Source organism: Loxodonta africana, chromosome 14, assembly GCF_030014295.1.
Source record: "Loxodonta africana isolate mLoxAfr1 chromosome 14, mLoxAfr1.hap2, whole genome shotgun sequence".
In the NCBI taxonomy this organism is placed as follows: Eukaryota; Metazoa; Chordata; class Mammalia; order Proboscidea; family Elephantidae; genus Loxodonta; species Loxodonta africana.
Window position 1 is genome coordinate 24,676,530 of NC_087355.1, and position 23,846 is coordinate 24,700,375.

At 41.7% G+C, this 23,846-nt stretch overlaps 1 protein-coding gene across 1 annotated transcript; it reads left to right on the plus strand.

The window, feature by feature from the left end:
* The first annotated feature begins 6,765 nt into the window (after positions 1-6,765).
* Positions 6,766-15,815, plus strand: LOC100656288 (transmembrane protein 70, mitochondrial). The gene is given in 4 exon segments (XM_064267857.1): positions 6,766-6,993; positions 8,635-8,740; positions 15,169-15,562; positions 15,564-15,815. Coding segments are annotated over 4 exon segments (744 nt in total). The 5' UTR covers positions 6,766-6,810; the 3' UTR covers positions 15,625-15,815.
* Positions 15,816-23,846: the final 8,031 nt, after the last annotated feature.

Consider the following 23,846-nt stretch of genomic DNA (forward strand, 5'->3'; position numbering starts at 1 on the left):
TCACTGCCCATACTCAGTGTGGCAGTGGTGTTATTTCCAGTGCCATCTGCAGTTGCCTTCAATGTTGGGTTAAGAAGGATTCCAAGGCTGAGCTCAGTGGGAAAAAGTGCCATGATGGATTAGCGATGATGATCTTTGTGACTGCAGGAGAAATTGGAGGCTATTGTTCTGTGCATTTGCAGAACCTGGTCACCATCTTCTGTATTTAATAAAACAAAACTAGAACCTTACTGTATTCATGATAGCTTCAAAGTAATAAAACTATTTTCCATGAGCTCCCTACCCCCTGCAAATGAACGATGTTACTTAAAATTACATGCTGTACATTGTCATATACTGTTTTGAATCTTACGTCTAATTATTTTATGTGTGTTGTTCTTGTCTACCCAGAAAAATCACAGGCTTCCTAACGCAAGGCCCAAGTCTTATACTTCTATTCCCTACTCCCTATCCCTACACCAGCATGATTTATTCTGGTGCCTGGCCCAACACTGGCCACCCATAAAAAACCAAACCAAATGAGTCGTCATTGAGTCAATTCCAACTTATAGCAACCCCACGTGTGCAAAGTCGAACTGCTCCGTAGGGTTTTCAAGGCTGTGATCTTTTGGAAGCAGATTGTGAGGTCTTTTTTCAGAGGTGCCTCTGGGTGGGTGGCGTAGTGGTTAAGTGCTACAGCTGCTAGCCAAAAGGTTGGCAGTTCAAATCCACCAGGCACTCCTTGGAAACTCTATTAGGCAGTTCTACTCTGTCCTATAGGGTCGCCGTTAGCTGGAATCAACTCGTCGGCACTGGATGTTTTTGGGTTGGGTGACCAGCTTTTAAAAACTTAATAATACACCGTGAACATCTGTGTAACTAAATATCCTAAAATTATTCTCTCTTTTTTTTGTTAATTGTGTTTTAGGTGAAAGTTCTCAGAGCAAATCAGTTTCTCATTAAACAACTCATCCACATGCTGTTGTATAACATTGGTTGCCAACCCTGCTTCATGTCAACACCCTCCCTTCTTGACACTGGGTTCCCCATTTCCATTCATCCAGTTTTCCTGTCCTCTCCTACCTTCTTGTCCTTGCCCCTGGGCTGGTGTGCCCATTTATTTTCGTATACATGGTTGAACTACATGTATTATTGTTTGTTTTATAGGCCTGTCTAATCTTTGGTTGAAGGGTGAACCTCAGGAGTCACTTCAGTACTGAGTTAAAAGGGTGTGCAGGTGCCATACTCTCAGGCTTTCTCCAGTCTCTGTCAGACCCGTAAGCCTGGTCTTCTTTTGTGAGTTAGAATTTTGTTCTAAATTTTCTCCAGCCCTGCCTGGGACCCTCTATTGTGATCCCCGTCAGAGCAGTCCGTGGTGGTAGCCAGGCACCATCTAGTTCTTCCAGGCTCAGGTTGGTGGAGGCTGTGGTAGTTGTGGTCCATTAGTCCTCTGGACAAATCTGAAAAATTCTTTCTTAATGACTGCATATTACTTCAATAAATAGGTGTGCCGTAACTTGTTTATTTAATTACTTTTGGACATTTAAGGTTTTTGTTTTTATTCTCCCCCCTCCCACTTTTTTTGGTCATAAACTATGAAGTGATCAAGTCGGTTCCGACTCATAGCAACCGCTTGTAGAAGAGAATGGAACACTGCCTGATTCTGTGCCGTCTTCACGATCGTTATGCTTGAGACCATTGTTGCAGCCACTGTGTCAATCCATCTTGTTGAGGGTCTTCCTCTTTTTTGATGACTTTCTACTTTACCAGCATGATATCCTTCTCCGGGGACTGATCCCTCCTGATAACATGTCCAAAGCATGTGAGATGTAGTCGTACCATCCTGGCTTCTAAGGAACGAGTTGCCCAGAAGGTAAACTTCTCGTGATCCCTCAGCTGGAAGGAGCTAGGGCCCTTCTCTGGGACCAGGGAGTGATTCCAAGAAAAGAAGGAATCTGAGTGCACACGGGAATGCAAAATGGAAAAGCGACTGGGCTGCCGTGCTCCTAACTCCACCCTCCCTGCGCTCAGTCCAGAGAAGGGCCAGTCTCGTCGGCCACAGCCCCTCCTTCCATCCCTTTCCAAGCCCACCGAAAGGCGCCAGGAAAGGTCCCGCCGCCCTCTTCTCCCCTCCCCCAAACTAGGAGCTGGGAAGGCCTGGGGAGGTTAAGAGCTTCCGTTTCTTCCCCGCCCAAATGGGAAGGGGTGGGAAGTGGGGTTGATAGTGCGTCCCGTACAAGTCACCCTCCTCCTCCACGTGGTCCCGGAGCATCGTTTCCATTCCAGCCCAAGACTCACTCGCCAGTCCCGTAGCCAACGTAGCCACCGCAGCCACCGCAGCCGGGCCCCCGCGCACCGCCACAGCCCCTATTCCAGGGCCGCCCCCCCACCCCAGCAGCCTACCGCCGTGGGTTCCGGGGCAGCTGGAGGAATTACTTCCGCCAGTGCACAGTCGCTTGTGCCAACGGGCGGGAGATTAGTACCTGGTAAGGCGGGAGGCAGTGAGTCTGTAGCCGGCTTCCGTCTGGCGGAAGTGCCCAGCGTCCCTGCCCTTCCCCCCACATCACCTCAAACAAGCCTAGGGGAATGGCATTCACTGCCAAATCTCAGCCAATACGATTCTGGGTCTTCTGAGTCCCGGCATGCAGCGCCGATCCGGCTCGGATTTCTGAAGGAACAGCATCCTTATTAAGGAGGCGCTCGGGGCCCGAGGCAACACAGCATTCTGGGACATGTAGTTTCACCGGACGGTAGTGTGGGCGTTTGGCTTGAGACGTCACTGCATCCTGGGACTTGTCGTTTCTCACGTCCCCTGTTAAGATTTCGGGGGTTTTAGAGGTCGTCCCTGCCTCTGGTTTGTGGGTCGTCTGGAGATGGGGGAGCTGTCTTCAGAGGAAGGATTGAAAAGTGCGGTTTGTATCCTAAGAAGATCGTGCTCTTTATGAAGTGGCCTCTGTCCTTTGTGAAAAGTTGCAGTGATGTGCAAGAACATCAGAACTGCTCGCGCAAACACCTGGCCTCATTTCCTCTCTTCCCGGTACTGTTAAGTGTTTACTGACAACTAACCACGCCCTCCACGCCCGCAGTGGGGGCCCTTCCTTCCCAACTCCGGAGTGGCTCAGTTCTCCATTCGGAGCTCACTCACAGAAGTCCAGGCGACTGCCACCACTACTCAGTTCTGGGGCCATCTTTCTCACTCCAAGCCTCCTCTGCCTTCACCCTGCCTTCCTCCTTTTTACTTGCTTTCTTGTGGTTAAACTCAGGCGCCTTTCCAGAAAGGCTGAAACAGCTAAATAAAGTTCATCCTTTGCTGTGCTCGGGGACTGTGGCACGAAGGGAATGTAAGGCCCAAACGCCATTACAAGTTGTTCAATTAGGCACTGTAACATATCAACAAAGGCAAAATCATACAGACAAGTGTTTGTGGAATAAATGACTTTTGTCTGAAAGGCATTTTTAGTTGATGTGGCAGATGACATGTATGGCTTTTTTACAATCAATTGCAAAAAGGGAACAAACTGTCTTGGGTTAATCTTTCAAAGCCTTTGCACAAATCATCACCAAAGTTGCTTGGTTGTAATGGTATCTGAGAGTTACAGTTTGGTGGGAGGAAAGGCAGTGGGGTGTAGAAGACAAGGCTACAGAAACATTTCCAGTCATATCCTTCCTCCTTTTAGTTCAGAAAGTACTTTTTCTTCTTTTCTGTCTTCCTCTTTTTCTCATTGCGTTACTGAACAATGCCCTGATATCGCATGGTGGAACTGTGCAAGACCAACGAGTCTTTCATTGCAAACGCCTTTTTCAACAACATAAGCAGCAACTATACAGGTGGACCTCGCCGGATGTAATACACAGGAATCAAATCGACTACATCTGTGGAAAGAGATGATGGAAAAGCTCAATATCATCAGTCAGGACGAGACCAGAGGCTGACTGCAGAACAGACCATCAATTGCTCATATGCAAGTTTAAGCTGAAGCTGAAGAACATTAAAACAAATTTACAAGAGCCAAAATATGACCTAGGGTTTATCTCACCTGAATTTAGAGACATCTCAAGAATAGCTTTGACACATTGAACACTAATGACCAAAGATCAGAAGACTTGTGGGATGACATCAAGGACATCATACGTGAAGAAAGCAAAAGGTCATTAAGAAGACAGGAAAGAAACAAAAGACCAAAATGGATGTCAGAAGAGACTCTGAAACTTGCTCTTGAACGTGGAGTAGTAAAAGTTAATGGAAGAAATGAAAAGTAGAAGAGCTGAACAGAAGATTTCAAAAGGTGGCTTGAGAAGACAAAGTATTGAAATATGCAAAGATGTGGAGTTAGAAAACCAAAATGGAAGAACATGCTCCGCATTTCTCAAGCTGAAAGAACTGAAGAAAAATTCAAGCCTCGAGTAGCTATATTAAAGGATCCTATGGGGAAAATGGTGGTGCAGTGGTTAGGAGCTTGGCTGCTAACCAAAGTCAGCTGTTCCAATCCACCAGCCACTCCTTGGAAACCCCACGGGCAGTTCTACTCTGTCCTATAGGGTAATTTATGAGTTGGAATCAACTCCATGGCAACAGGTTTGGTTTTTTTAATGGACAAGATACAAGGAAGCATCAAAAGAAGATAGAAGGAATACACAGAGTCACTGTACCAAAAGAACTGGTCAACATTCAACCATTTTAGGATAGCCATTTAAGAACTGATGGTATTAAAGAAGTCCAAAGTGCACTGAAGGCATTGGCAAAAAAAAAAACAAAAACCAAACAAGGCTCCAGGTATTGACGGAATACCAACTGAGATGTTTCAACAAATGAATGCAGTGCTGGAATAGCTCGCTTGTCTATGCCAAGAAATGGAAGACAGCTACGCGGGCAGCTAATTGGAAGAGATCCATATTTGTGCCTATTCCAAAGAGGGGTGATACAACAGAATGCAGAAATTATTGAACAAGATCATTAATATCACAGGCAAGTAAAATGTTTCTGAATTTGAAATGGCTTCAGCAGTCCATCCACAGGGAATTGCCACAAGTTTTTAAAAACAAAAGTTTTAAAAATGTAAGTAGAAAATAACTCCAAGAAAATAAAGCTATTTATAAAGAAGTAATTTCATTTTATCCAGAAAAAAGTAGACAGTATTTGGGCATTATCAAGGGAATTGTGTTAGGATATAAATGTGTTCCTCTCTTATACAAATAACGTGCCAAGTCAAAAACAGTCATAGCTCTGAAGTAGTAGTAAACAAAAGTGTGTCCCCACTACTTGGATGCTTATCCTTCAAGACTCAGTTGAATGTAACATCTTTTCATCATTGGTGGCCAAATTAATCATGCCCTCTTTAGACTTCTGTAGCATTTTGTATATCTTAAATATACTACAGCATCATGTTCTACCTTTAGGTTTATTTCCTCCATTACAAAACGAGCACTGTGGATTCCCAGTTTTTTTCTAGCATCTTTGTATCCTCTGCTCCTAGAATACCAAAACCAAAAAAACCAAACCGGTTGCTGACGAGTCAATTCCGACTATAGCTACCCTGTAGAACAGAGTAGAACTGCCTCATAGCGTTTCCGAGGAGCGGCTGGTAGATTCAAACTGCCGACTATTTGGTTAGCAGCTGAGCTCCGAGAATAGTGCTTGGCATTAGGCGCTGAATACCTCTTTAAGAAGTAAATGAACAAACGTGTGTACTGAAGAATGATTCTCAAAGACAGATTGGATAACAGATACCAACATTATGAAGCCCTGGTGGCCCAGTGATTAAGAGCTTGGCTGCTAACCAAAACGCCGGCAGTTCAAATCCACCAGCTGCTCCTTGGAAACCCTATGGGGGCAGTTCTACTCTGTCCTATAGGGTCTCTAGGAGTCAGCAATGAGTTTATGAGTTACCAACATTACATGAACAACTTCCATTTGTTTTCTACAAGCCCAAACCCAACCCAACCCAACCCCTCGAGGTGGAGTCATGCTGATATCTGTTGACCCTATAGGATAAAGTAGAACTGCCCCATAGAGTTTCTGAGGCTGTAATCTTTCCGGAAGCAGATAGTTGGAGATTGCCACATCTTTCTCCTGTGGAGCCACTGGTAGGTTGCACACAAATCATTTAGTTAGCGGAAGGCTTAACCACGGCACCAGCAGGCCTCCTTATACCAACCCGACGATGGGATAACTCGCCATGCGTTTTTGTTGAAATTGTATCATAAAAAAGTATTACACCTTCTGTGCCAATAGGCTTGGAAACCCTGGTGGCATAGTGGTTAAGTGCTATGGCTGCTAACTAAAAGGTTGGCAGTTTGAATCCACCAGGCGCTCCTTGGAAACCCTGTGGGGCAGTTCTACTCAGAATTGACTCGAAGGCAATGGATTTTTTTTATGTGCCAAAAGGCTAGAATCATTTTCCGCAAAGGAAACGATTTTTAGGGGCCTAGAAAATGACATCCACAATAGTGAATGATTTAACCCTGGCGTCAAGGCTTTGTCCCCAATACAATGTCAAGTTATTGTTGTTAGGTACCATCGAGTTGATTTTCGACTCATAGCGACCTCGTAGGACGGTCGAAGGGCAATAAATTCTCGGAGAAGGGGAGCCACGTGTAGTCTGGACATTTTCAGGCTCTCGGGTGACTGCATGACGGCCCCGTTCTCAGCCTTCAGGGACAGCACTTGGAGACGGAAGGTTGCAGGAAGGCCACATATCCTGCGCACGCGCGTGCCGCCAGTCCCGCCTAGCGGGCCTCTGGGGGCGGGGCGTGCGCGGCTAGCGCAGGGTGCGGTGCGGGGAGGGGTGGGCTCCAGCTGCTTGGCCGCCGGGGTCTCTTCTCACGCGCGGGATGCTACTTCTGCAATTGGGTGGCCGGTGGGCGACTGGTCTGCGGCTCGCTGGGAAGAGGGCGGCGCCGTGGGCGTCTGCTGCGTTCCGAGACCCCAAGGCGGCTGCTTTATGGGTGGCGTCCTGCAGCGGTCCCTTGGCGCCGGTTCGCTGCGGGCGCGCAGGGCTTCCGGCGCCAGCGCAGGTTGGCGGTCGGAGGGCGAGCGCGCCGGGGTGGGGGTGGGGGTGGGGTGGGGGGGGCGGGGGCGGGGGCGGGGTGGTGTTTTTGGCGGGCGTGGGGTGGGGGTGGGGTCGGGGGTGGGGGTGGGGTCGGGGGGGCGTAGCGTCGAGTCTGAGGGAACACCCCGCCGCTGTTTGCAACCTACGGTCTCTGCCCCCGCCTGCCCCATGGCCGCAGTGCAGAAGCAACTCTGCCGGCTCGCAGAAGTAGCAGGCCTCGGCCCCGGGAACAGGTCTGAACAACTCCGGGGATCACAGCGCCAGCGAGTCTAGAGTCTAGAAGTGCACGTGGGAACGTGGTGACTTTCCCAGTGGATTCCAAATAGTGCGGGCTCATCATGGCCGGGTTTATTCCCCTTTTCTACCCTTGAGCAGAAGTGGGGAAGGGTTAATTTGCAAAGAAATTGCATGTAGAACCTGGAGACAGACTTTTAGTCTATTATATTTTTTATTAGATGGGTCTGTTTTTAGGAATCGTTTCTCCTCTGCGGTCGTAGTGGGTTTGATTTGTTTTGGGTTTTGTCCTCTGGGAAGGAAGGGATGTGAACGTTAACCCATCCACTTTAATTTGAAGAAATTATCTCCTGATCCTGCCCTGTAAAATGTCAGGATTGGCAAACCTGATCGAACGTTGAAAGAAATGCATAAAATGAAATTGGAATGCAATTAAATTTCAGCATAAAGGAATTAATCAAGCCATTTACATTTCGAAGTGTGCACTGTGAAATTCGTTTTCTGACTTTCTGGGAACTCTTTGCGAAATTTGATAAGAGATCTCAAGTAAGATTTTTTTGTAAACGATTAAGAGAAATAAGGTGTAAAGTATTTACAAGATCTATAGGGAAATTTTTGTTGCTCTTCTTTTTTTTTAGTACTAGTTATGGTATATTTATTTTAGAAGTATTGAAAATTGTCTGGACTTTAAGTAAATAATACTCTGCAGAGTGTTCTTTTATTTTTATTTTATTTTGAAAAGATAATGCATTTAAGTCTTTAAAACAATCCTATGAGAGCAGTGTCCTCATTTAACAGCAGAATAGAGGGAACTATTTAAAGTATTAAATTATTTAAGATTACACTAGATCTAAAAAGCTGAAGAGTTGGGATTCAAACCTAGGTCTTCAAACTCCAACTCAGCACATTTCTACTTGTGGCTGGAATTGAGAAAAACCGTTCTCTTAGCCAGCGTGATTTGTTTAGTTCGCTATAGGGTCGCTATGAGTCAGAATGGACTTGGCAGCACTGGGTTTGGTTTTGGGTTTTGGTAGATTAGTTAAAGAGGCCTGATGACGCAGTGGTTAAGTGATCTACTGCTAACTGAAAGGTCAGTGGTTCCAAACCACAGCGGCTCTGTGGGATAAAGATGTGGCAGTCTCCTGTAGAGATTTACAGCCTCAGAAGCCCTATGGGATCCCAGTGAGTCAGAACTGACTCTACGGTTATGGGTTTTGGATAGATTATTTGGGAGAATTAACTGTGTCACCTCATATGACAAGCTGTTTTCTACTCTGCGTTAAAAAAAAAATTTTTTTTTTTTAAATTTTATCGTTGGTCTCAAATGCAAATTACTTGTGTACTCACATTATAACGGTGTCTGTTTCAATAGAAACCTGTCTGTTGGGAAGGATGCGTTCGATGCTTACATGCACAACTTGAAAAATCAGAAGATGGAAGGCTGATTTACACTGGGCATCAGGCCCGAGCAGTATTTGGTGAGTAATCAGGAGTAGGGGTATCTACTTTTCTTTTAATTGTAAAAAATATACTTAGCATACGTTACCTATTAGTGTATTATTTAAAAAAAAAAAAAAAAACAAAAACCACTTTTAACCTGTCTTAATTATGAGGCTTAGCGACAACAATTATAAGGCACTGGAAAAATTAGATTATAATTTCTTATTCTTGGTACCTGTTAGTAAGATGTAGAGATTGAGACCTTTGCATTTTTTGGAGGTTTAAAAAGATTTCTGAAGGCTTCGTTATAACTTTGTGAGCTTATGGTTGGGGATTCACAAAGATCACATAAATTTTCCATGAGTTTCCATACTGTGGTCACCTCTCTGTCGAAATGTTGAACAGCAAAACAAAACCAAAAAATTGTATATTTCAGTAATGTTTGAATATGCAAAGGAAAAAAATGGACAGAAACCACCTCTTAAGAGTCGTTATCTTTGGGAAGTAGGGTAGAGGAATAAAATGAGCGCGGAGTATTTTTGTAATTAAACAAAATATGTTTTATGTATTTTTAAGGTAATCTTAGAATTTTCAACATTTTAGTGGGTTTTCCAGGTGGTATCGAGTTAGATCATGGAAAAGAAAGATAGCATATTAAATATCTCCGAGTTAAAGCACTTTTTTAGATTGTAATTTAGTATTAAAAAAAAAAAAAGCCCATTGCCATGGAGTTGATTCCGACTCATAGTGACCCTATAGGACAGAGTAGAATTGCCCCACAGGGTTTCTAAGGAGCGCCTGGTGGTTTTGAACTGCCGACTTTTTGGTTAGCAGCTGTAGCCCCTAACCACTACACCACCAGGGTTTCCAATTTAGTATTTGGTAAGGAATAATTTAGTAAGGAAGGTCGGAAGAACTTAGGGAGGTATGTGATTTGTTAAGTTCCCTGAGGTTGTGTTTCCTTTTTATAATCTAAAAAAAACAGTAACCTGAAACACGGAGGATTGTTTTATAATCAAGTATGGCCATAAGGTTTCAGCACCCACGTTTGCATTTGTGTTTTTGATGATGCTGATGTTAAGCAATCATCTAAAATTTACTCTGGAAGCCTGTAAGTTCTCAAGTTTAAATAGGTATGTTTAAAGTACAATTTTAGCGAATTGAGAAGTTCTTAAAGAATAAAGACTCATTGTAATCACCAGTGAGTAGAGTTATTGGAATAATCGATTTTGGGTGCTTAGAAATTTCTTCAGAAGACAATATACGAGCAGACTGTTGAACTTGGTGTCCCGTATCAGGCCTGGGTTACCTGGATTTATGCCACTGAGACGTGTTTTAACGGTGACCCCCAAGGCACCCTTCCACCTGAACACAGACCATTCCTTCAAATATAAGGAAGGCTTAAATCAATTTATTTCTTGTTCTTACTTGACTTCATCTGGACAGAAGAAGCATATAAATATAAAAGAGTACATGTAATTTTGATATGGGTAGTATGTAATATGTGTGGAAGAGTATAACTGTCCATGGTATTCAAAATTCTATAATTGTAATTTGTAGAGGAATTTAATGTTTGAATTTTTTCAATATTATAATTAGTAGAAAATCATTCTATATCAGGGATTATCCTACACTTTTTCTATGTAGAGCTGAGGGAGAGACATTAAGATAGAGGTATCAGTCTTGAAAGTTCTCTAAACTATCAAATGGGTCCTAAAGACAATTGAAGGGCCTTTTAGTTGATAGCCGTTGTTAATTCAACAACAAATAATTACCTGATAAGTGCTGTGCATTGTGCCAGGGGCTTTGGGGGAGAGATGTTATTCAGAGATAAAGCCCTTCAGATCTTGCCCTTCAGGATCTTAGAGTCTGGTTGGAAAGATGAGATGAATACATCAAAATAATCGTAATAAATCATTTATAATATTAGAAAGTGGATTTGATTTCAGAAAAGACATTATTTTCAGATTAAAGAAAGAAAGAGATAGTACAGAAAGGTCTTCATCAGGATGGCATTTCATCGTTTTAAGATGAGTGGAATTTAAACATGAAGAGATGTGAAAGAAGGCCATCCCAGGCACAGAAGTAGCATGAGCAAAGATGAAAAGGTGGGAAAGCCCAGAATATGTGTTTAGAAAATAGCACGTAGCTCTAGGCAAAATGAAAGTATATGTGCGTATTATTTTCCAAGAGCTGCCGTAACAAAGTACCGTAAATTTGGTGGCTTAAAACAGCAAAAATGGATTCTTTCACAGTTGTGGAGGCTAGTAGCCGAAAGGCCATGCTCCCTTTGAAGGTCCTGGGGGAGAATCCTCCCTTTCTTCTCCCAGCTTCTGGTGCTCTGGCAGTTCTTGGTGTTTCTTGGCTTGTAGCTGCATCATTCCAATCTCTGCCTCCGAGTTCACTGGCGTTTGTCTCTGTCTCTGTGTGTCCTTGTCTCTATTTATAAAGACTCTCATTGGATTTAGGGCCCACCCTAATCCAGTATGATCTCATCTCCATCCTTACCTTAATTGCATCTGCAAAGACACTGTTTCCAAATAAGGCCACATTCAGAGGTTCGGGGTAGGTACGAGTTTTGGGGAGGACACAGTTCAACTCGCTACAAGGTAACAAGAGTAATGGGAAAAAAAGATGGAGTTTGGAAGGGCTGAGGAGTTCCAGCTTTTTACACAGGAGACAACTTGATCCTCATTGTAACCCATGAGTTCCAGTGTCATAGCAACTGCCTGTGGGAGGAAGGAAGGAAATATTTTGAAATTACTGATGCAAGGTAGAGAATTAAACCTTAAACCTGGAAGCTTTTTTGATTCCCCAGTGGTACCGCATATGTTAGCCATTTTCTATTAATTTGAGTGTATTCAAATATACTCTAGTGCAGCATTTACTTAAAATAATTTATTATCCTGGTTGAATAAGATTACACCTTAAAATGTTTTTCTGCCCAATTAGCAAAGTAGTATGTGGTTTTTGATTAAAAAACAATAGAAAAGTATAAATAGGCAGGAAAAAAATTGTCCATAATTCTACCATGCAGAGGTAGATACTTTGGCTTATTTCTTTCTAGTTCTTTTTCTCTGCATTTTTTTTTTGAGCATATAAATCTGTATATTGATCTTTTTCCTTTCAGCATTGTATCAAAAGTATTTCCCAGTGTTTTCAAAATGTTTTTTTACACATCATTGTTGATTGTTATATAATACTCCAGCATATAAATGTTAAAATTTAATCATTTACCCTATTGTTGGACATTTCAGCTATTCCTAGCATTTGAGTATTATAAGAAACATTACGATAAATAACTTTTAACCTACAAATGGTTACTTTTTTTTTTTTTTTTTAAGGATAAAGTCTCAGAAGTGGGATTACTGAGCCAAAGGGCATAATTCTAGTTTTGGGGCAGGAATCGTCCATGGATGGTGTGTTGTACTTCCTGTGCATCACATCAGGTTGCATAATTGCTCATGGTTTCAGGTATTGTCGGCCTGACCCATCAGCCTTTCACCTAATGTTTAAACAATTGATGATCATTGTCTAGGTGCATTATTTCATAAAGGGTTGCAAGATGGTGATTTTCTCTCATTCCTTCTCCATTTTGTAGCTGGAATTCTATTAAAAAAAAAAAAAACAAAAAACACTCATCGACTATTTGGTACTCCAGGATATGAGTTTTATAAGAAAGGCAGAATAATGGTTGATTTTTTAAAAAAATCAGTTTTAATAAAGTTCCTTCTCCTTCGCTTACCCTCTACCTTATGTTTCTATGGATTACTGTTTTTATTTTGGGATGTGTGTGTGTGTGAGAGAGAATATGAGAGAGAATGTGTTTATTCCTTACTGCTCTTTCTTAGGTAAATGGTAACATACTATATACACTGCTCTGCACCTTCACTTTTCACTTAACATCATACTCTGGAGATGACTCCATAACAATACAGAAAGCTCTTTCTTGTCCCTTTTAACAGCTTCACAGTATTCCATTGTGTACACCTGCCATAATTTATTCATCTAGTCCTCAATCGATGGCCATCTGGGTAGTTTTCAGTAGGAGTAGTGCTGTAATGAATATTTTCACCCATACGTCATTTCATATTTTTACCTGCGTATCTTTGATATAGATTCTTAGAGGTAGGATTGCTGGGGTTAGAGCATAAATACAGATGTAGTTTTGCTAGATGTAGCCAAATTTTTCCTCCTTAGCAGTTACAGTATTTTCTGTTACTGTCTGCTTTGCCATAATCTCACCAACAGAATATGTTATCAGACTTCTGAGTTTTTGCCAATTTGTGTGAAAAACAGTACCTAACTATGATTTTCATACAGCTGCCATAACAAAGTACCACAACGTGGGTGGCTAAAAACAACAGAAATTTCTAGTCTCTCATAATTCTGGAGACTAGAAGTCAGAATTCAGTATATTAGCAGGGCCATGCTCGCTCTGAAGGCTCAAGGGGAAGATCCTTGTTTCTTCCAGCTTCTGGTAGCCCATGCATTCCTTGGCTTTTCCCTCCTAACTCCAATCTCTGCCTCCATTTGTACATGGCTGTCTTCCCTTTCTGTGTCTCCATCCTGTTGTCTCTTCCTTAGAAGAACACCAGTCATCTCAAATTAGGGCCACCCTATGCCAGTATGACCTCTTGTGAACTTAATTACATCTGCAAATATGCTGTTTCCAAATACTGTCAAATTCACTGATAAACCAGGGCTAGGACTCGATCGAACCTATCCTTTTGGGGGATACAAATCAACCTACAACACTTATTGTAGTTTTACTCTTACGCTTTTTATAAAGGAGGTTTAGCATTATTTCATCTCTTTAAGGGCCGTGTGCATTTCTATTTCTATGAACTATCTGCTCATAGCTGTCATATGTTTGTGAATATGTATAGAGTGGTTTGGAAACACTGGTGGCGTAGTAGTTAAGTGCTACGGCTGCTAACCGAGAGGTCAGCAGTTCGAATCCACCAGGCACTTCTTGGAAACTCTATCGGGCAGTTCTCTTCTGTCCTATAGGGTTGCTATGAGTTGGAATCCATTCGACGGCTGTGGGTTTCATTTTTTTTTTTCTTAAAAGAGTGGTTAGTCTTTTTCTCTCATATTCTAGAAACGTTTTATATATTTGGGATATGAACCTTTTGTGATAGGAGTTGCCAATTTTTTTTCTAGTTTCTCATTTGTCTTTTTACTTTATGATGTCTTTGTCTTTGTGCATATTTTTAATGTCAGATTTATCAGCCTTTCTATCTAATTGCTTCTGTATTTTGAATCATAAATTGAAAAGTTTCCACTCCCAGATTGTAAAGGACTTCATGAATATTTTCTTCTGGTAGCTCTGTGATCTCGCTTTTTACATTTAAATCTCTAGGCTATTTGGAGTATTTCTAGTTTATGGTGTGATGGATGAAATGAATTTCATCTTTTTCTATATGGCTACCCAGTTGTCCCAACATCAAGTATTAAAAAGTCTATCTTTCCCCACTGGTTTTACATTTTACTTTTATCACATACTAAATTTCCATATGCAATTGAGTTTATTGCAGTTGGATTTTGTTCCATTGATCTGTCTGTTTTATTTGTATAATGGTACCATATTGTTTTAATAATAAAGGCTTTATGTTATGTTTTAATATTTGGGAGGGCTAACTACCCCCTTGTTGCTCTCTTTTTGTTTTTGCTTTTTCTTCTAAATAAGTTTTATACTCAACTTGTCTGTGTAAAAAAATACATATATTTTTTGGGGGATCATGTTAAAATTGTAAGTTAAAACTAAGGAAAATTAAATTTTAATTCATTTATTTTTAATCTTTCTAATTTTAAATTGAGTGTTGTTCCTTGCTAGAGACACCGAATACTTTTCCCATATATTTTTTAGCCACTGGTGGTATTTTTGTGGGGATTTGTTGTTTCAGTCCTTGGCACTTAGCCTGATAAAGTTCCCATGTTTGATTATTGTATGTTAGATATGTGGAAGTGCTTGTTAATAGGAAGTTTTATTTGATGGTCTGCGGATGAATCATCTTTATGGTATTAATAAAGGTCTTTGAATAAAATCTTTTATTGGGGGAACTGAGCTAGGAGCCATTTAACCCTAAAGCAGTTTCCTGCCTAGAGAGGCAGTGCTTTGTAATGGGCAGTGTCATGGGCTTTAGAGCCAAATTGCCTGGGCTTGAGTCCCCTTTCTGTCATTTGTTAGGATGTTGGATGAGTGCCTCATTTTTCTCATCTGTTAGATGGGTGCGATGGTAATGATAATTACATATGTGCCTCATCAGGCTTTTTCTGATGAATAAAAGTATGAAGTGCCTAAAACAGCCTGTAATAAGAACTGTATATGTGTTTTGGTTTTATTGTTTTTTGATGACAATATAGTAAGAAAAAAGGCAGAAAAGCTAGTAGAACAGGTTGATTCTTTTATAAAATGTGTAAAAGTATTAACCTCCTTCTTTTTTTTTTTCCTCCCGTTTAGGTGTGACGTGTTTCTCTTATTTTACAAATACGTTCATTGTTGTTTCTCTGTCATATATTTTGACACAAAGTAATATTGTACTTGGAAGTCGGCCTTTGCAAATCTTATGTTGTGGCATCATAGGTCTTGCAACAATCATTCCAGTGCTGTCTTACTTGATTACAAGCGCCTATGTCATCCGGTTGTATCATGAGGCCACAACAGACACTTATAAAGCCATTACTTATAATTTTGTGCTGTCAGAAACAAGTACAGAGTTTCACCGGAATGATGTAAAGATTGTAAACAGCACAGATGCGTTTACCACATTTTATGCTAAAACAAAATCATTATTTGTTAATCCAGCGCTCTTTCCAAACCCTGAAGACTATAACCATCTAATGGGTTATGACAAACCCGTTCACTTTCGGTATGGAAGAAGCTAGTGAAAAGGAACAGCTAAGAGATGAGAAGTGAGTCTATCATTTGTATGTCTGTGCTTACCTGTGATTTATCTTTCAATGTACAATAATAAAATTGCCATTACTTTTGTATCTGTCAGTGTCTGATTGCTAAAACACTTGGAAACTGTATCAAACAGACCTTAGAATTAATTTTCAGTGAATGATGATCGTTTACAATAAAATAGGCTGTATTTGAAAAGCAAAGCATACGTTATTCTATTTCTTTTTAAAAAAGTACATGAATATGTATGTACATGCTGGTGTATACCTGGATAATTTTATAAACGCTGTATATAGTAAGCGTGGTTGCCTCTAAGCCAGGGGATCGTAAGTCAGAAGTAAACTGGAGAGTTAGCTTTTTCTTAGTGTTTGGATTTTTTCTAACTATAGATACTATCTTTTCCCACATTAAAAAACATTTTTTTTAATTTACAAATTACGGGAAGTAATATTAATCTGTCTGCTTTGGTTCACAATACAAGTTTTTGCCTAATTCCTCTGGCACGGTTGCCCATAGTGTTACCAGGTGGAAACTCCAGGTTCTTGCGTGACATGACTCGTATTGGCCAATAAACAAGACCTTGAGGTAGGAGAACAGGAAAGGTACCTTTATTTTGTTGTATAAGAAAAAAGAGTCAGTTGGAGCAGCTGCTGCCAAGACTGCTGGCCAAGGGTGGGCAGGCAAGTTACTTTTAAAGGGGTTTACAAGTAGGGACATCATACAAGTTAAATCAGCAACAGTCTTAATCTTACTATGTGAGTGCAACAACACCAAAAAAAATGTTGGTGCAACAGGGTTTACAAATTACCTCCAAGGAAAAGCAGGATTCAAATGCAAAGCAGGGGGGAAGGGACAAGCCTAACAAAGGAAACAGAATTTTTCAATACAGCACTGTGGAAGAGGAAGCTAGGCAAGAAAACATGATTTTTAATACAGCACTGTAGGGGCTCTGTCTGAATAGTAAGAATGTTCACGTGCAATTGAACGTGTGGTTAGGGGAAATGGTGATCTAAGTAGTGTCAGTGGTCCCATTTGTCCCTCTATTTGCCCTCTTCTTGGTGTTCCCTATCAGAGTAGAAAAGTCGTTTGTACTAAATAGATGGACAGTACCTTTATAAAACAGTAATTTTATTCGAACTTTGCCAAGCACTTGGATTTTAAGCTTTGCACCTCTAATTGTAAACGGAAAGTTTATTCTTGTGAAAGATTTTCAGCCATTTGGAAGGAATAGGCGACAAACTGTGCTATTTATATCATTAGGTTTTTTTTTTTTTGAGTGCCTGGAGCGTGCCATTCTGGTTGTACTTCTTCCGACCGAATGCTCCTTAGAAGCAAGGATAGTGAGACTGCGTCCTACATACTTCGGACATGTTGTCAGGAGGGATCAGTCCCTGGAGAAGGATGTCATGCTTGGCAAAGTACAGGGCTAGCGGAAAAGAGGAAGACCCTGAATGAGGTGGATTGACACGGTGGCTGCAACAATGAGCTCAAGCATAACAACAATTTTAAGGATGGTGCAGGACTGGGCATTGTTTTGTTCTGTTGTGCATAGGGTCGCTATGAGTCGGAATCGACTCAACAGCACCTAACAACAACAGTGTGTCAGGTACTGTGCTGCTTGCCAGAGTCACGGTTAAGAAAAAAACACCCAGTGTTTATGGAGCTGCCTGACGTCTCCTATGGCCAGCCATGATGGCGAACTTAATCTTCACATCTCGTGTGTGTATGAGGGAGGGTGCCGGGGAAGCTGCAGGGCATCACTAGTTTGTAGGGAAGGATCGTTTGAGTCTGAGGCTGCTAGAAGCTTATTCACAGGGCACAGCTTGAAGCAGAAAAGTGTTTGCCATCAGCCTCCTTTAACCTGAGACTTAGAGCCCACCCTTCATTAAAAAAAGCCAAATAGACTCTCAGAAGTCCCTCCCTTATTCCTTGAGTGCTGACTCTGAACTCATGTCCCGCCCTCCCTGCCTGTTCCTCCTAAGTAATGCAGACATCCTAACAATCCTTTCTTAAATATCTAATTTTGTAACTGTTCAAGATAAGGACATCTTAAAAAACATAACCACAGTATCATCCATTATATCCTAAAAACATTCCTGATGTTATCAAATATTCAATATGTTCAAATTTTCAATCGTTACATAATTTTTAAAAATATTTTGGGTCAAGGTCTGTCTTAGGCTGGGTTCTACTGTACAAATGGCGTAGGGGCGGCATCTGACCTAACTTCACAAGGGAGAAGGAGAATGAAGATCAATAGCCCAAGGCTGAGTCCTCTGAGGTGGAGATCAGACATGCCTTCTCTCTCCACCATCTTTACCAATTCTGAAACCAACCGCACCTCCCACAGTGCTCTCTATTTCTCTGTTGGGCTTAATAACTCATTACAATGGCCACACAGAACTCACAGATAATACTCATGGTTAATGGGGTTTATTAGGGAAGTAATAGGTTCCAATTCAGGTTGGGACACTTGGGATACAGTTCTTCCATCAGGACAGCCCATTTTCAGCTATGCTTGCAAGCGTACCTCTCTCTCTGTCCCTGGGCCTCAGCCCTGCTCAGGCAAGTGTTACAAAGCTCTTTTAGCCCCTGCCAGTAAGTGCCCTGAGGCACCCCGGGCACTCAGCTTTCTAGCTTCTTGGGCCAGGAAGCCCACTGTGTGATCTGCCGGTCTCTCCTGCCACTTCCTGTTTTCAGGGTTACAGTTCTCTCTCTGTCTCCTGGTTTCAGGAACTTCTCAGGGTAGGGATCTCAGGTCCAAAGGATGTGCTTTCTGCTCCTGGCTGTTCTTCCTTGATGGTGGTAGGATCCTCTTTTTCCCACGTCTGGAATGGCAAAACTGGCCAGTCCCTTTGGTGGGCCACAATTATCCTATTTGCACAGTCCCACCCAGTCACTTGGGTAGGAGTTACAAGACCATGGAGAGAATGGCCACACAAAAGCAGTCCATTGCTCTACCAGGTGCTCCTTGGAAACTCTATGAGGCAGCTATAGGGTCACTATGAGTTGAAATCAACTCGACAGCAACGGGTTTTTTTTTTTTTTTTTTTTTTTAACATATATATATATTAGGCTGGGTCTCTAGAGAAGCAAAACCAGTAAATTGTATAAATATATACTGAGAGATTTATATCAAAGAAATGGCTCATGGGATTGTAGAGGCTGGAACATCCCAAGTCTGTGCATAAGGATAGAGGCTTCTCCTGATTCACATAGCTGTAGGAGCTGGGGAACCCAAGATCAGCAGGTTGGAGAGCAGGGCTTTGCTCGCAGGCTGTGAAAATGGATGAATCCTAAGATCAGCAGATAAGCTGATAGCTCAAGTCCCAAGAACCTGAGGTCAGGTGAACAGGAGGCAGCTGCAGGATCCAGAGTGAGCAAAAAGGCAGAACGTCTGCTTATATTCGGATGGAGGCCACACCCCCAAGAAAACTCCCTTTCAACTGATTGGCTACTCACAGCAGATCCCATCATGGGAGTGATCACATATAAACACTGAGAATCATGGCCCAACCAAGCTGACACACAATCTTAACCATCACAGTGTGTGTGTGTATATATATATATGTGTATGTATATATATGTATATTTAGAGAGAGAGAGACAGATTTCCATCAAGGAATTGGCTCACATGGTTGTAGAGCCTGGAAAGTTCCAAGTCTGCAGGTCAGGTGCCAGGCTGGAGGCTTCTCCTCACTCATGTACCTGAAGGGGCTGACAAACCCCAAATTGGCAGGTCAGATGGCAGGCTTCTGGCTCACAGGCTGCAGAGGCTGATGAATCCAAGATCATCAGGTAAGACAGCAGGCCGCAGGCTCAAGTTTCAAGAACCGGAGGTCAGATGATGACAAGCTGAATGCAGGATCCAAAGCAGAGCAAAAGCCAGCAAGCTTTGCCAGAAAGTCCAGATATATTGGATGCAGGCCACACCTCCAAGGAAACTCCTTTTCAGCGGATTGGCTGCTTCATAGCCAATCTTATCATGGAGGTGATTATATCAGAGCTCATCATACAGATGATTATATCATTACATAGCTGCCAAACTACATCATAACAGCCAGACCACTGACACACAACCATTTCACCATCCAAATATGGTTTACGCATTGCGATTTTGAAATGTCTTTTAAGACTCTTCCGATCTATGGGCCCTCTATTTCTTTACTCTGTGTGTGTGTGTTTTCCTCGCAAATGAAGAAACTTGAGTTGTTTGTTCTTTAGATCTTATGATCTAGACTTTTCTGATTGCATTCCTATGGTATTGTTTAACGTGTTCCTCTGACTTCTGTATCTCCAGTAAATTTGTAGTTGTATCTTGAGGCTTTCTGAGATTCAGGCTTGATTACTCTGGACAAGGCTACTTCATAGATGATATTGTTTGTTTTAGCTACCTATTGCTTAATAACAAATTACCCTAAGAACTTAGAGGTTTAAAACAACAATAAACATTTATAGTATTGCACAATGAGTATAGGTGAGGTATTCAGGAGTGGCTTAGCTGGGAGGTTCTAGCTCAGGGTATCGGATGAGGCAGTAGCCAAGATGCTTGTGTTGCTGCTATCTAAAGGCTTGACTGAGGCAGGAGGACATGCTTCCAAGAGGGGTCACAACAGCCAAGTTGGTGCTGGCTTTTGGCTGGAGGCCTCAGTTTCTCACTATGTGGATCACTCTTTAGGGCTGCTTGTTTCTCCCAGAGCAGGTGATCCAAAGGAGAGCAAGCTGAAAGCCACAATACATTTTATGACTACCCTGTTATCATACAATATTTTATTGGTTACACAGTCAGCTTCATTCACTGTGGGAGGGGACTACACAATTTTTTTTAAGGATCATTGGGAGTATCTTGGAGACGAGCTACCACGATGTTCCTCCATCGGGAGGTTCAGAGGTCTTTTTATCTTTCTCTTTGTGATGATAGCAACCCTGGAGGCTCAATGCCTAGATTGCCTGATTCACTAAAAACAACAACAAAAAAATTTTTGTTTTTTTTTTAGTTAATTCACTAGGTGTTGCAAAATGGTTGTATTCTATTATCCCTTTTTTATTTATCAGGTGGAATACTTCTATAGGTAGAAGAGTACAAGAAAGTAAGAAAAACTTTCCCCTCTCTACTGTTTGATTGCTTAATAGTTCAATTTGTGTAGAAAAGTCAGGATAAATGCTTGATTCTCTCCCTTTATTTATCAGTTTTCAAAATAGGATAGGTTTCCTAAGATCATCTGACAATGACCAATTAGACTTTTAAAAAATTACTGTGTGCTTGTGAATTTAAACGTATTCGGTGCGTCTTAATTCATTGCAGTTATTATTAACCCATTGCTGTTGAGTAGATTCCGAATAGTGACCCTATAGGACAGAGTAGAACTGCCCCATAGGGTTTCCAAGGAGTAGCTGGTGGATTTGAACTGCCGATCTTTTTTTGGTTAGCGGCCATAGCTCTTAACCACCGCACCACCACTGTGGTAGGCTGGATAATGGCCCCCCAAGATGTTCGTGTTTAAATCTCTGGCCCCTTATATGGCAAAAGGAACTTTGCAGATGTGATTAAGTTAAGGATCTTGAGGTGGGAAGATTATCCTGGATTATACTAGTAGATCAGTGTAATTAATTACAGGAGTCCTCGTAAGAGAGAGACAAGAGATTAGAGGAAAAGGTGATAGGATGGTGGAAGTAGAGATTGGAATGATGTGCCTTGAAGAAGGAGGAACGGACTATAAGACAGGGAATGTAGGTGGCCACTAAAAGCTGATAAAGGAAAGGAAAAAATTCTCCCCTGAGTCTCTAGAAGTAACCAGCTCTGATAACTTTAGTGAAACTCATTTTTGACTTCTGACCTCCAGAGGTATAAAAGAATTTGTTGTTGTTAGGCGCAATTGAGTTGATTCTGACTCATAGCGACCCTACGTACCACAGAACGAAACACTGCCCAGTCCTGCGCCATTCTTACAATTGTTCTTATGCTTTAGCCTATTGTTGCAGCCACTGCGTCAATCCATCTCGTTGAGGGTCTTCCTCTTTTCCACTGACCCTGATGTCCTTCTCCACGGACTATCCCTCCCGACAACATGTCCGAAGTATGTAAGACGCAGTCTCACCATCCTTGATTCTAAGGAGCATTCTGGTTGTACTTCTTCCAAGACAGATTAGTTCATTCTTTTGGCAGTCCATGGTATATTCAATATTCTTTGCCAGCACCACAATTCAAAGGCATCAGTTCTTCTTTGGTCTTCTGTATTCATTGTCCAGCTTTCACATGCATATGATGCAATTGAAAATACCATGGCTTGGGTCAGGTGCACCTTAGTCTTCAAGGTGACATCTTTGTTTTTCAGCACTTTAAAGAGGTATTTTGCAGCAGATTTACCCAATGCAATGCGTCTTTTGATTTCTTGACTTCTGCTTCCAAGGGTGTTGATTGTGGAGCCAAGTACAATGAAATCCTGGACAACTTCAATCTTTTCTCTGTTTATCATGATGTTGCTTATTGGTCCAGTTGTGAGGACTTTTGTTTTCTTTATGTTGAGGTGTAATCCATGCTGAAGGCTGTGGTCTTTATTAGTAAGTGCTTCAAGTCCTCTTCACTTCCAGCAAGCAAGGTTGTGTCATCTGTATAACGCAGGTTGTTAATGAGTTTTCCTCCAATCCTGATGCCCGGTTCTTCTTCATATAGTCTAGCCTTTTGGATTATTTGCTCAGCATACAGGTTGAATAAGACCCAAAACCAAACCCACTGCAATCAAGTCGATTCCAAAACAGATTGAGTAGGCGTGGTGAAAGGATATAACCTTGATGCACACCTTTCCTGACTTTAAACCACTCGGCATCCCCTTGTTCTGTCTGAACATCTGCCTCTTGATCTATGTGCAGGTTCCTCATGAGCACAATTGTTTTGGAATTCGCATTCTTCGCAATGTTATCCATAATTTGTTATGATCCCCACAGTTGCATGCCTTGTAGTCAATAAGACACAGATAAACATCCTTCTGGTATTCTCTGCTTTCAGCCAGGATCCATCTGACATCAGCAATGATATCCCTGGTTCCACGTCCTCTTCTGTATCCGGCTTGAATTTCTGGCAGTTCCCTGTCAATATACTGCTACAGCCGCTTTTGAATGATCTTCAGCAAAATTTTGCTTGTGTGTGGTATTAATGATATTGTCCTATAAGTTCTGCATTCAGTTGGATCACCTTTCTTGGGAATAGGCATAAATATGGATCTCTTCCAGTCCGTTGGCCAGGTAGCTGTCTTTCAAATTTCTTGGCATAGACGAGTGAGCACTTCCAGCGCTGCATCCTTTTGGTGAAACACCTCAATTAATATTCTGTCAATTCCTAGAGCCTTGTTTTTGCCAAAGCCTTCAGTGCAGCTTGGACTTCTTCCTTCAGTACCATCGGATCCTGATCATATGCTACCTCTTGAAATGGTTGAACCTCGACTAATTCTTTTTGGTATAATGACCCTGTGTATTCCTTCCATCTTCTTTTGATGCTTCCTGTGTCATTTAATATTTTCCCCGTGGAATCCTTCACTATCGAAACTTGAGGCTTGAATTTTTTCTTCAGTTCTTTTAGCTTGAGAAACGCTGAGCGTGTTCTTCCCTTTTGGTTTTCCATCTCCAGCTCTTTGCACATGTCCTTATAATACTTTACTTTGTCTTCTCAAGCCACCCTTTGAAATCTTGTGTTCAGTTATTTTACTTCATCATTTCTTCCTTTTGCTTTAGCTGCTCAACGTTCGAGAGCAAGTTTCAGAGTCTCCTCTGACACCCGTCTTGGTCTTTTCTTTCTTTTCAATTACCTCTTGCTTTCTTCACGTCTGATATCCTTGATGTCATTTCTTGTTTGGTCTTCGGTCATTAGTGTTCAATGCGTCAAATCTATTCTTGAGTTGACGTCTAAATTCAGGTGGGATATACTAAAGGTCGTATTTTGGCTCTCGGGGACTTGATAAGAGAATATATTTGCATTGTATTAAGCCACTAAGTTTGTTACAGCAGCAATAGGAAACTGATACACCCATCTTTGGTCAATGGGGCCCTCTTCGAATTGGCTATCTAATATGATAAAATGTTCTAGGCTCATCTTATACATATTCTGCCCCAGACATGGAATCAGCTGTTTCCCCAAGGAGTCCTGGTTCCTTTTAGTTGGCAATGATATTTTGAGACTACATTCTAGGTTTTTGCCTTTTTTAGAAATGGAAGAGTGGCTGGCACAGATCTGTACCTTT